This window comes from Muscardinus avellanarius (assembly GCF_963383645.1).
Source record: "Muscardinus avellanarius genome assembly, chromosome: 3".
In the NCBI taxonomy this organism is placed as follows: Eukaryota; Metazoa; Chordata; class Mammalia; order Rodentia; family Gliridae; genus Muscardinus; species Muscardinus avellanarius.
The window spans coordinates 145194982-145209167 of NC_137788.1; the positions used below are offsets into that span (position 1 = coordinate 145194982).

The 14186-nt window shown below is 43.3% G+C and overlaps 1 protein-coding gene across 1 annotated transcript in view; it reads right to left on the reverse strand.

The window, feature by feature from the left end:
• Window positions 1–2616: 2616 nt before the first annotated feature.
• Window positions 2617–14186, reverse strand: part of LOC308260840 (endophilin-A3) — a gene marked incomplete at both ends in the record, with an annotated part of 376419 nt that continues 364849 nt past the window's right edge. Inside the window, 5 exons of the mRNA XM_080692395.1 lie at window positions 2617–2723; window positions 3280–3494; window positions 8211–8308; window positions 11512–11716; window positions 12729–12912. Coding sequence (XP_080548521.1) covers window positions 2617–2723; window positions 3280–3494; window positions 8211–8308; window positions 11512–11716; window positions 12729–12912 — 809 coding nt within the window. The remainder of the gene's footprint in view (window positions 2724–3279; window positions 3495–8210; window positions 8309–11511; window positions 11717–12728; window positions 12913–14186) is intronic.

Sequence of the window (14186 nt, forward strand, 5' to 3'; positions counted from 1 at the left end):
ACCCATGAAAAAATGAATATAGACACAGATCATATATCTTTCACAAAAATTAATTCAAAATGGGTGAGGGACAAACAGATGGAGTAAAGAGTAGGAATGCTCCATATGATAGTCATGATAGACACACATCATCATACATTTGTCTAAATCCATAGAACGCACAGTACCAAGAATAAGTTATGTGCAGGATGGACTTTGGATTATTATGGTGTCAATGTACTTCACCAGTTGTAACAAATGTACAATTCTGGTGGGGCATGCTGATAATGAGAGAGGCTAGGCATATGTTTGGACAAAGTGTACATAGAAAACCTCTATACCTTCTTCTCAGTTTTGCTGTGAACCTAAAACTGCTCTAAAAAAGTAAAGTCTTTAAAAATAAATAATAGGGGCTTAAGTACCTCTGCTCTCCTAGCGACTACTCTCCATTTTTATACCTGTTTCAGGTCATTTGTTTAAAATTTTTTTCTATCTTCTGTTCTCTTTTAAATATAATTCACAAGATATAAATGACTGGGATGAGGGGGTTAAGTGAATTTCTGAGCGATCTGAACTGAACCCACACTCTGAAGGACAGTGTGAAGGACAGGACTTATTAGGCTGCTGCTGTAATAACCGGGGGCGGGGGGGTAGACAAGGTGAAAAGCACAATGACTACCAAAACCCAACACAAATAAGCCACCTGCATCTTTAGGTTGTCACTAAATAATCAAAGTACATTTATTCATGAGTTGCTTAAGGATCATAAAAGAGAAACATTAACTCTCATAAACAGTAGTAAAATACAGTACACAGGAATGTCATTTGAGTGATAACAAAAGTACAATAGCAAATGAAAAAGGATAACTTTAAATACAAAGGTGAAGCAATTTAATAAGAAACTTTGTTAGTATGAAAAATATATGTCCCGTGTCTTTATTACATACTGTACAAAATAAAAATATTGCACCTTTAAGTCATATAATAAATATATACAAAGAGTATTTTACAAATGATCCTTCTTTTAATTTAATAGCCTTCAACCATCAAAGGTGATTGATGATCAACAGCTCCAGGGCTGGTATGTCCTCTTCACTCACCCCGTCTATTGCCAGCTACCAACCCTCCACATACAGTAGCACTCATGCCAGTGTGGGTGAGGCTGAAAGGAGAATGCGGGACGAGACCTGGTGACAGAAGCACTCAGCATGCTCGTCCACAGACAAATTCAAAGCCAAATACGAAGTTCTCTCCTTGCCCAGGAGTCAGGTCCAGCACATTCTGATTGGAAAACTTTGCCACCCACAGGCTTCAGGGAGCAAGCATGCATACAGGAGGCTAGGACACTGAATGATGATGTCTGACTTCTTATTTGGGGTTATGTGCCATCTAAAGCCATGAGTAGAAGAATACCAAGAATAGATCCCATAACCAAACCAGCCTTAGAACTTGCAATTTATTGCTAGCCTGAACTTATTTTAATAGGAACATTTACTGCAAATTTAACCTGACATAACCACCAGCGTTGACCCACCCTTAGCCTAGCCCAACCCTGCCCCAATCTGGTCCTTAAAGCCAAGCCTAACTTTAGCCCTAATTTAACCTTTTTCTCCCCCAACCCAATCCTAGCTTTAATTTAAAACTAAAACTAACCTGAACCTTTTCTCCCAAATTCTACCTCTAACCCTAGTCCTAAAAGTATAACTTTTAGTCTAACCCTAGTTTACTTTGGATATACTGAAAAAACAGCTCCAATTAAAACTGTTATTTACTACGAACAGTTCTCAACTATATTTCTTATTTAGATTACTTTCTTATAAACCATCCAAAATAAAAATCCTCAGGAATACTATCTTATGCATAAATTAGGTCTAATTAGGCTTTTTCTGTTTGTGTGCAAGAAATAGTGCTTAGAAAAAGTTTCATTCACAGCTCTTAAAAGAAAGCTTTGAATATCCTTCAGGATCAGTAGAAGATCAGCTTGCCCTCTTCTTTGGCTTCCAAGACGCCTCGTCAGGCCACAGATGGAAAGGGCGGCAACGTCAACTTGGTGCTTTCTCCCACGGGTGCTCTAAGAGCAAGGACGAGGTGCCATCCCCCTGAGAATCCTTGGGCTGGCCGCCGCTGTTTTAAGCCTGTCCAGAGAGATTTTCTTTTTGAGGCTGAACTTAATGATCTGTGAACATACTTTGGCCCCAACATTTGAACAATGCCAGCCAGAGCTTTGAAGTTGTAAGTACCTCATAGACTTGCAGAAACTCTACAACCAGAGAGAAGGGGAAGCCAGCTGTCACTATTTCCCCCGAACCCTCAGGACACACTATGTGCGCTTGGCTCTGAAGCAGGGCAGGGGAGGGTGCACGCGTGATCTCTGCGACTTCCTGACCAGAAGGACATGGTGAGGGCCCGGAGCATGAGTGCAGCAGGGCTTTTGTTAACCCTGGGATTTGTCGTTCACAGGAACTGAAATTAAAAACTGACCATGGGAAATTTCACTTTACAGTCTCAACCGCAGTGTTTTTGCATCGACCTCTGATCATGGAATCTGGAGTCTTAAGGAAATGTGTTTCTGAACCACAGACATGGGGGAAAGAGCTTCTATGTTCCTCTCTTATCATCGGCAGCCCCTCCACGGGTTTATCCTTCTTGGCATGACTGGCAGCACCTTTGCTTGTGGCGATCCAGGGAGCACAAATTAAGATGCTTGATGAACGCACAGTAGTGCATTGTGTCTGCGCAGTCTCCTGAAAAAGGGAAGAAGGATCCGTATCACAGGTTTTGTTTATGACCTCGTGAGAAGTTGGTAGATATTATGAGAAGCCGTAGATGAATGCAGCAGAGTAAGCAGGAGAAACTAGCCTTGGGCTTTGCACTACTTTGTCTTGGAGTCGAAGTGTTAGGGACTCACTTCTCAACCCAGCTAAACTCGCTCAGTTTTTGCAGGTTTATGAACAACAACAAAAAAGCTACAGACCTGCTCCTTGGAAAAATAACATGCACTCAGCTCAACATGGAATTTCAGGACACTGCACAGCTCCTCAAACCCAACCAGGCAGCAGAACTGCGTAGAGAGGTTACCTAATGGGTTGGAAGGGCATAGCCAGTGCCGTTGGTATCCTGATCTGCCACTTCCCTCTCTAGAGAACATCAAGTTGTGTCCACATGAAAGCTAACATATTGTCCAAAGCCACCACATTCCATTCTGAAGGCACTCTCATATGGGGCTTGGATAAGGTGGACATGTCAGGGTCTGGTTTAGACTAGGCCTCAGGCAGTGGAGATACCCAGAGGGGTACATACTATCGCAGGAAGGCCCGAGGCAGTGCCTCCAGGAAGCTGGCTTCTTGTTCTGCGCACAGCGTCTCTGGGCCACGGGCTTGCAGCTCCTAGTGTGAACACACTCCACTTTGCGAGACTGGAAGCCCCTGCCACAGACCGCCGTACAGGGCTTCCAGGGGCCCATGCGCCAACACACCTCACAGGCCCCTGAGGTGCAGTTCCTCCCAGAGATGTACCTAAAATGAAAGAACAAGGTAAAAAGAAGAGGCAGGCATCACCTCTTGATGGGACTGAGTCTTATGTATTTTCCATGTTACTATAGCTTTGGCAGTCAGGGCCCTGTTTATCAGAAAACTCATTTGTACTGTCATCCATGGCTGGCTAGGTAAAGTAGTGGTGCAATCATGACCACATTAAAGATAATTAGATCACCTAAGGATATAGACAGTTTACAAGCCATCGAAAATGACCCCACAGTCCACCTAAGTAAGCCCCAGGTATATTAGGAAGAATCTGGAAATTGCCACAGATGTATAAGAGAGGAGAAGAGGAAGATCTATTTTAGAAAAAAAAACAATAAACATTTATTAAGGATATTTATGTGTCCATCAAATGGGTATTGAAGTAGGAAGTAGAAATGGGTGAAATATATTCCCAGTCCCAAATCCAGTTCAAGGATGTACGGTGGGTACCAGAAAATGAGCAGAGTACCACAAGGGTGAGGCAGAGTGAAGTCAATGCCCCTAAGAAGAAGGTCCTATGGTGACAGCCCATGCTCAACATCACACAGGAAGGGTAAGTGGGGTGTGGGATCACTGCCAAGGCGTCCTTACCACCTGAAGAGTCCTCCTCCACGAGGGGCAGGTCCCTTGGTCTTGGATTCCTCCATCTAAAATGGAGATGTCCCCCGCTTCTAGACCATGTAATCCAGAGTGGTGGTGACAACATCATCCCTGTTTACTGGGACTTGAGTTCTGCTTAGATGTGCTAAAGGCCTGGCCAGCTAGCCCTGTTCACACAACTCAACCCAAGTCAGGAACACATCCAGAGACAAGCTGGTGGCTTGAAGAGCTACAGCAGATCACTTAGGTGAGGGAGCATGAACTACAGGGACCACAGCAGCTCCTCAGCCTTGTTATCAGGCCTGGTACTTTCTGTTTATAACACTTGATGTGCATTCCAGCCTGAGTGTGAATTTACCTGTGAGCAGTCTTATCTGCTAAGAGAAATCTGTGATTCACTGCCCTTTAAAACAGAAGAGAAACTCAATTCTTTCTGATTTTTGAAAAGATGTTTACAATGGAGGAGAAAGCCACTTAATGGAGCCACTTTGAGCTATATATCCCTGGTTCCCTGGGGCTTCTGGAAGATGTATTTATACTGTATGAGAATGTCTCGCCAAGCCCAAAGACAACTGGAAGACAGCTCCTAAGTAGGTGGTCAGTGAATCTAGAGGCTGCTAAAGAAGACACTTGAGGCTTGAAGTTTCTACCACAGGGGCCAAAGAGAGAGACAAAGTTTTAAGAAAGAGCAAAGAATAAGGTAAAAACACACAGAGCAGCAGGGATGAGAGGAGAAAAAACCCCAGGGATTTCCCATTTCTTGGTTATGGTCCTTCCTGAGATCTAACTGCATCTCCCTTCGGATTCTTTGAGACTTTGTGTGTGTTTGTGTGGTATTAGGGACTGAACACAGGACCTTGAACATACTAAAATAAAACACTGAGATGCACCCAATGTCCTTTTCATTTTGAGACAATCTTTACTACATTGCCCAGGCTTTCCTTGAACTTAAGATTCTTCTGCCTTAGACTCTTGAGTAGCTGAGATTACAGGCCTGTGCCACCAAGCCCAGCTTTGAGACACTTCTCTTTTCCTAGCAAAGGCTTCTTATCATGGCACATAAATTTATAAGGGGTGTTGAAACATCACTGGAAATGTAACGAAATGGAGAAGAATTGTGGTTAACTGAATTTCTTCTCTAAGGGAGAGCCTTACACACAAGTCTGATCAGCCAGTAGGGGGAGACTCCATCCAAGAGTTTACTTAAATGAACCCTTCCAACAAAACAAACTGAGCCTAAGGTTGAGGGGAGGATGAGGAGAGAGGAGACAGCTGCCCTGTTAAGTGCTTTTTTTTTTTTCCCCAGTACTGGGTATTGAACCCAGGGGTATTCTACTTCTGAGCTACACCCCCCAGCCCTACTTTTTATTATTTATTTTGAATCAGGGTTTCACCAAGTTGCAGAAAACCTCACTAAGTAGCCGAGGCTGGTCTGGTCACAAACCTGCAACCCTCCAGTCCCAGTCTCCCAAGTACTGGGATTACAAGTATGTGCCACCACACCCGGCTAAATGCTTTTGTTTTCCCCAATGGGAATGAATCTCAGGGGCTCAAAGTTGCATCATTCTGAACAACAGAGCAGAGACTAAGTAAAGAAGGTGTCAAATTGTTGTATGCCAGTGTTAGGTGGTCTTGTTTTATGAATAAGTCCCTTGCCTTCTTTACATAAATCATTCCAAGTTGACTTTTGTTTCTAGCCCAAAGGAGCTTAACTAATGTGATCATTTTTTTTTCTTTGATGGCAGCCGGGCCACCCTGAATATGAAGGGAGGAGGAGAACAGGGAAGCAGAAGTCCAAGACAGCTTAGCGGCTGAGCACTGAGAACGGGGTGCAGCCAAGGCACAGTCAATCCCATGGCAGGCGCAGGACGGCATGGATGGGACTGTCTGGCCAGCAGGCACAGGCTGGGCACCTCACATGGCCAGCCTCATGTGGTCTTCTATGTAAAACCATCTACTCAGATTTTGAACCTCTCGACAGACTACTCCATGCTGCATTCCTTTTCTATTTTCTGCTTCTGACTTTTGCCAACTTTTATTGGAAGCACAAGGTGTGTCCAAGGAACCGCAGGAAAGACGGTGTTGCTGGAACACAGATGAGCAAGAGTGCGGTGTGGCCAAGGCCGTGCAGGGAAACAGGACTTAGAGGGGTTATAGTCATGTTAAGGATTTTGGCTGACCTTCCAAGGAGCGAGTCAAGCCTTTGAGATAATTTTCACCTGGCAGGGAGTTAGGGTGGTAGGATGAGTCCTTGGGCCAGGGTTGGGAAAGGAAATGGTGGATGGGGGGCACCTGCTGGGTGTCCACGGTAGGGAGGCAGGGGAGGAAAGGCAGTGACTTGGCCAGGGCATGGTGGGAGAAATTTAAGATGTGTTCAAGAGAAGATACATATATACTATCTCATTATATATATATAATGAGATATATATATATCTCATTATATATATAATTATATATATATCTCATTATATATATAATGAGATAGTATATATGAAAGGGGGTTAATTTTAATATATTTGGTAGTATCCAAATGAGCATGCCTAACAATTCAATTCCATATTGAAAATTTTACCCTATAAAAATATTACCCTCTGTGGATAAACATATATGGTCCAGAATGTTTACTGTGGTATCTGTTTGTAAGAGAAAAATTGAAACTATCAAATGTCCATCAGCAATGAAATACAGCAATTTAAAATAAATAAAGCAATGAAAAAGGACGGCCGGGGCAGTGGCATGTACCTATAGTCTCAGTACTTGGGAGGCTGAGATTAGAGGATTGCAGGTTTGAGGCCACCATCAGCAATGTAGAAAAGACTCTCAGTAACTTAGCGAGACCCTGTTTCAAAATTAAATAGGGGCTGGGGGCGTAGCTCGGAGATAAAATGTATCTGGGTTCGATCCTTAGTGCCTCCCAAATAAATAAATGAACAATTTTTAAAAAATGTTTAGGGATGTAATTCAGAGGTAGAACACTGTCCTCAGAACCAAAAAAAAGGACGAATTTAATATTTATGTACTTTATGATGGGGAAAAAAGTCTTTAAAATGTATTCTGAAGTAGAAAACACAGGTCTCAGAAAAATATGTATGGCGTATTAAACTAAAAAGTCCAACCCATACGTGCACTGTTGTTGTAAACATATCTCTGTGGACACAAAGTGAGGCATCGGGGATTATGCCCATCAATCTGTGTGTCACCTGTCTCCTCAGCCAATAGGAAACCAGATGGTCTGTTGAGAACATTTTTCACATGAGGAGCAGGGTTCTGACTTGAGAGCAATAGCTCTGTAGAACAGGAAAAGCAGCAAAACCTTCACTCCAAACCTGACTGAAGGCTCAACATGGTAACAAACCAACTGCCGAGGCCAATTGCCATCTTCTCCAGCAAGACTCGAAGTGTGGAGGAGGGAGAAATGGATATTGAGAATCTTCTATGACCCAGGGTCTTCCGCCCTGCTAACTAATCAACGCTTTCCAACTATACCCCTCACGGATGGCAACACACCATTTTACAGATTTGGGCAGTTAGGTGGTTCAAAGTCACACAGTAACAGAGTGATAGAATGCCAGCACCCCTGCTCAGTGTGCGGGTACTGTCTCTGGGATGGTAGGGTGGCCAGATGGAAGGAGTCTGGGCCTTGGGATAACCTCAGAATAAAGCTCAGCTACTCTTACACCATCTACCAGCTTAGACTTCCCTATAAGAGAACAAACTCCTCTCTGTGTAAGCTCTTCCACAAGATATACTTTATTTTACTTTCTGCTAAACCACAGTGTCAGTATCCTAATCAAAACAGTTTCAAAACAGAGAAATAAAGTAGTTCATTGAGAACATTAGGAAGATTTCATCTGTAAACCTAAACAAAATATTATTAGGCTTGACCAGCTTTGTGTATCGAGGGAAAATACCTGTTTACTCTCAATGCCACCCTTTTCTCTCTTTATATTTAACATTCAAATATACATAGCCCATATTATATACTACTGAGAATGGAAGAAATGAGAATTTAGTAGTCCATTATGATAGGTGGTGGAACAAGAAGCAATTCTGTCTCTGGGGTTTTAGGCAGCCAGGAAGAGGTTCTCTGCAGCCCGGGGTGGGCAGTACCTCCTGTCCTCGCGGTCGGGGTCAGAGCCATTGCGTCTGAAAGCTGTGTGATGGAGCTGCATCCTCATGGCAACAGAACCCAAGCATCGTCTGGGACACTGGAACAGAAACACAGTGAGATGCAAACCCTGAGCTCCCCTAAGCCCATACCAAGATCATGTCCCAAGGCAGACAGACAAGATCAGCTATGAGAAAGTTGAGGAGACAACTGCTCTTCCTGCAGAACCTCTCCTTCAGATCCAGGGAGACCCCTGGGCTTCTCTTTCCTTCCCCTGAGGCTGAGCCTGCCTCTGGGCAGACAGAAACAGAAGCCTGAATCATGGCTTACAACTGCACTTACATCTAAATGACAAGTCTAGAGTTTCCCCACTCTGAAAAAAGTGGAGTTTTGTGCTAAGGTGAATCCAACTACAGAAAACAAAAATCTTAAAATTCATGTGTAGTGCTTAAGTTTCTAAAAAGTCATAATGCCTATTAATTTTTTAATAATTTGTTTTATGCTTAAAATGATCTTACCCGTTGTGTTCTGTTTACATTTGATTATTTTTTCAGTAGTAGGCATGGAGCCCAGGGGCATTCTACCTCCAAGCTACACCCCTAGCCCTATTTTTTATTCTTTATTTTGAAACAGGGTCTCACTGAGTTTCGAAGGGACTCACTAAGTAGCTGAGGCTGGCTGTGAACTTTCTTCCTGTCTCAGCCTCTCAGCATTTGATTACTTTTAAACTTATCTCCTTAGTCAAGTTATAATTTATTTTGGTGTATATTCTGAGTTTCTTCTCTAATTCTATTTACTTTTCTTACATCAGTTAGCCAACTTCTCTCATACTGTCCTTTTTTAGCTAACAGCTTTACTGAGTAACAATTCACATGTTTCATGTGTCACAGAATTCACCACTTAATTTGCACAACTAAATGTCTTTTAGAGCAGCTTACTACAATCCATCTTAGAACATTATCATCATCCCCCAAAGAAATCAATGACTTTAGCTCTCACCCCCACAACTCCTCCCACAGTTCTCCCCCAGGCCTAGGAAACCACGAATCTATACAGTTAATAGAGTCTAGATACTTCAGATAAATGGAGCTATATGATATGTGGTCCTCTGTGTCTGTCTTAACTTTTGTTTTTAAGGTTTGTTAGTGTTCTAGCATGTATCATTCCTTTTAACAGCCAAACACTATTCCTTGTACAAACACCACAGTTTATCTGTGAAGCAGCAATTTCCTCTTCTTGGTAATTATGGATTATTATTACTATTATTAGGGTTTCTATCTTTGGGTTATTATGAGTAATTCTCCTTTTAACTTTCATGTGAAATTTTTTTATGTGGACATATTATTGGTTATATACCTAAAAGTGGAATTGCTGGGTCATCTTGTAGTTCTGTGTACAACCTCGTGAGGAACTACTAGACAGTTTTTCCAGGTGGCTGTACCATTTTACTTTCCCATCAGCAGCAACTCAAGTTTCCAACATCTTTACATCTTCCCAACGTTTGTCACTGTCTTTACCTTTTTATACTATCCCAGCTAAACTCCCAGCCCTATTTTATTTTTTGTTTTGAAACAGGGTATTACTAAGTTGCTGACATGGGCCTCAAACCCACTTGCAATTCTCCTATCTCAGCCTCTCATACTAGGATTACGGGCTTGTGCCACCATCTCCAGCTTATACTCTATTTTTAATTTTTATTTATTTTTTGTGGCACTAAGGATGGAACCCAGTGGCATTCTACTTTCGAACTACACCCCCAGCTCAATTTAATTCTTTTATTTTTAGACAGGGCCTCACTTTATTGTTGGGGCTGATTGTAAAACTGAAATCCTCCTCTTTTAGCCAAGTACTGGGATTCTAAGCATGTGCCACCATGCCCAGCTTTTTTTTTATTCTTTTAAGGAACTGGGGATGAAACCCAGTGGCATTCTACCTCCGAGCTACACCTTCAGCCCAATTTATTATTCTTTATTTTGAAACAGGGTCTCACTAAGTTGTGAAGAGACTCACTAAGTAGCTGAGGCTGGCCATGAACCCACAATCCTCCTGTCTCAGCCTCCCAAGTATTATAAGTGTGTACCACATCTGGTTGGCTTACTCTCTATTTTTTATTTTTATTTTTTTACAGTAATGGGTATGGAACCCAGGGGCATTCCGCCTCCAAGCTACACTCTCCCAGAACTATTTTTTATTCTTTATTTTGAAACAGGGTCTCACTGAGTTGCAAAGGGCCTAAGTAGCTGAGGCCGTCCGCAAACCCGGATCCTCCTGTCTCAGCCTCCCGAATGCTGAGATTACAAGCGTGCGCCCCCACGCCCGGTTGCTTACCAGTTATTTGTAAAGGCATTCTTTATCCTATGATTAAGTGCCTTTGAACTTTACAGCCACCTAGTATGGGCTGTTTCTGTGCTGTAATTATGCTTTATGCCATGTGTCTATTCCTGCCCAAGAGAGGGTCTATCTTACAATAGCGTTGCCTCCTGCCATAACATGTGTTGAAGAAAGGCTTGCTGCATCTCCAATAATATTTTTCTAAAAATTTTGTACTTATTCTCTTAGATGAATGTCAGAATTATTTTGTTTCACAGAAAGTTTCTCTGTTATTTTAATTAAAATTGTATTATATGCATGAAGTCATTTAAGGAAATGGACATCCTTACAGTCCTGACATTTTCCAGTCAGAAATAAAATAGGTATTTTATTTGCCCAACATTTCCCTTATGTGTTTTAATAATGTGTCATATTTTTATTGAATTTCTATGCATTTAAAACAAAATTTTCTTAGAAGTTGAACTATAATTTTGGTTTGCTTTGGTCTTTTGGTGCTGGGGATTGAACTCAGGGGCATTCTGCCTCTGAGCTACACACTCAGCCTTGTTTTATTTTGAAACAGGGTCTAAGTTACTGAGGCTGACCTTGAACCTGCAATCCTCTTGTCTCAGCCTCCCAACTACTGGGATTGCAGGCATGTACCACCATGCCTGACTTTTGCAATTTTACTATAATTTTCTGAAAGATGGTATTTGGATTATGGGGTTTGAGATTTTACACAGATATTACTAATATTTCTTCCATTCTTTTCTTGGAGGCTGGTCCTATTTTTAACTGCCCCAAGTTGAGCTGCCTTGGCACTTCTTTCTGTTACTGTACCCAGGATTCAGATTCACCTTTATACTGGAAGACAAGAGACATTAGGATCCCAAAATGTAGGCCTTGAGAACATAACAGTATACATTCATTTTAGGAAGTTTATTAGGAACAGGAGATGATCCTAAATATTACAGTCAGCGCTGGGGGTATTACCTGGCTCCCTGGTTCGACGACCCACTGAACACATGGTTGACCAGAACATGGTTTTCTTCCCAGAGGCCGGTCTCTGGGGGCACATGCCCTCGGGGCCACCATCTGTACGGCTCCACTGGCTTTTGTCTGCTTGCAGGTCACTTGTCGACTGTGGAAACCCTGGCCACAAGTCACAGAGCACGCTGACCACATGCTCGCAGACCACCTACAAACAAAAACTACAAGGTCTGAGTAAGGACTGGCGTGCCCGACTGTACAGGGAGTCCTGTTTAAAGGAAAAGTTGGTCCTAATGCTATGGCTGGTAACTCCTGGTCCTCTTCTCAGATTTTCTTTTACTCAAGGGAGCAACAGAATCAGGATGTGTAGATGCCCGGCACAGCAGCAGGGTGGGCCACCTGTCACTCGTGTGGTCCTAGGGGGCAGTGTCAGGGCAGCGTTAGTGAGAATGTTCACAAAAGTAGATACGATGCACTGAAGCCAGAGGGAGGGGAAGATTTCTTTTTCTTTTTCTTTCTTTTCTTTCTTTTTTTTTTTGGTGGTACTGAGGTTCCTGGAAGCCCTTCTATATCTGGGCTACACTCCCAGACCTATTTTTTTTATTTTTGGAAACAGGGTCTCTTAAGCCAGCGCTGCTGGCTTCGAACCTGCGCGATCCTCCTGTCTCCGCCTCCCAAGTGCGGGGATTACAAGCGTGCGCCACCACGCCCGGTGGGAGGGGAAGATTTCTAAAGCATCTCTGTGCTGATTGCGCTACAAGATCCTTGTACATTATCTCACGTAGTCCTCATGTCATTCCCATTTTTACAGGGAGTTAACCAAATAAATTGGCCATGGTTCTATAACTAAACTGGCAACAGAGCTGGGATTGGATGATAGGTCTATCCAACCCTGCTGTTCATGCTTTCATGATTACAGGAGACAAGATGTGGAGGTGGATGCTTTGGAGATGCCGAGCATCACAGAGGTCTCCCCTGCTGCTGGAATACTGCAAGACAGAACTGCAGGGTCTCAGGAGTTTTCCCACCTGTCAAATATGAAACCACAATCTACCTCATAGCCTTCTTTGAAGTGACCCAGGTACGGCACTCAGCAGAAAGCCTGTGACAGAGAAAGGGCTAACTAAATTTCAGTTACTAAGCTATTCTATCCAGAATGTCATGCCCTTAGAACAAGCAGACGCTTAGTAGTGGTGAGACAAGGGGGTGCCTCCACATACCTGGCGGGGCAGTCCCGGACATTACAGGGCTGGAACCCAGCCAGTGGCCTCTGGAGGGGGTCACAGAGGGCTTCGCTTACTCCCTGCCCACTGGCCGTCACACATCGGGGTCTCTGAATGCGAACTCCCAAGTGGCCACAGGTGGCAGAACAATGTGTCCAGTTTCCAGGTTCCCAAAAAGGCTCTGCAGAAAGGAAACATCATCTCAGTCCCAAATAACAAATGGCGGTGGGCTGCAGAGGGTGTGGTCAGAGACCACCAGGAGCTGTTCTCTGGCCAGCCGTCTGTCTGTGTTTTGAAGTAGCACACACAGAGGAAGCCAGCTCGCAGCACTAGGGAGTCCTCACTTCCCCTCAACTAACTTATCCTAATAACTGACAGGAATGGTGGCCAGAATAGGGTCCTTTGACCACAGCCTGGGTGAGGGGCTACTGTGAGCCAGGTAGATCTTCCAGAAAGCCCCAAAGAGAGGGAGGAGCTACTTTAGCAGGCAGCGGCCTCTGCAACACTCTTTCAGTGTAAGAGAATTGAGGGGGAGATGTCTCCAAGAGTGCACCACAGTGCTCAGTTTTCCAAAAATGGATCAAGCTAAGAGATGGAAGATAATTTAGCAGGAGGAACAGGGGCCAGGGATTAAGCAGTGTGGCTAAAGGTGCAATTTGAGTTCCATTCTTGTGTTGCCATTAATTCTGAATCAGAACTTCAGTTTAGTCCTGAAAGCAAACCAATAATTTGTCATGGGGACATCTGGAAAGGTAAAAAATGGACCTTCTAAAGAAAACTTTAGTAAAGTAGAAGCTGACCACCTCTGGCACACACTATACTTTTGTTGTAGACTCTGTCCCATACAACCTTTCTCTTCCCTGCTGACACGTGGTAAGCGAACAGGCAGGACCCAGTGAGGACAGATCTGTGTAGTCATAGAAAGCGCCAGATTTTCCTGCAATAACCACAAGTAATTGATAGCTACCAGCTGTGACCACAGGCACTCTCACAGAGTGATTTCTTCACCTCAATTTTTTCCCCAGTTTTTCTTTCTGCATTTGAACTTCTGACTTCAACTACACATGGCATCGTGTGCGATGCGGAACCATACGATGTATTTTGACTTGGACCCTCAGGAGTACAGTTTACCTAAAAATAACTTTTTAAAAACAGCTCTTTATTGAGAACCTCCCAGGTGATAGGTGCGGGGTTAGGCACTTAACCATCAAGTTTTCACCTAATCTTTCTGGTCATCTGCTGCAGGAGAGACTTTTATTTGCAGAAGTAGAAACTGAATGAAGGGAAGGAATTTGCCCAAAGTCTATCACCTATCAGAGGAACAGAGATATGCATGTATCAGATTCCAAGTCTCTTTCTATTATGCCACATGTCACAGAGACGCCTGCACGGGCCAAGGCAGGAGACATTTCTTTAAAAAAAAAAAAAGTGTGATATTTATTGAAGTATAATTCA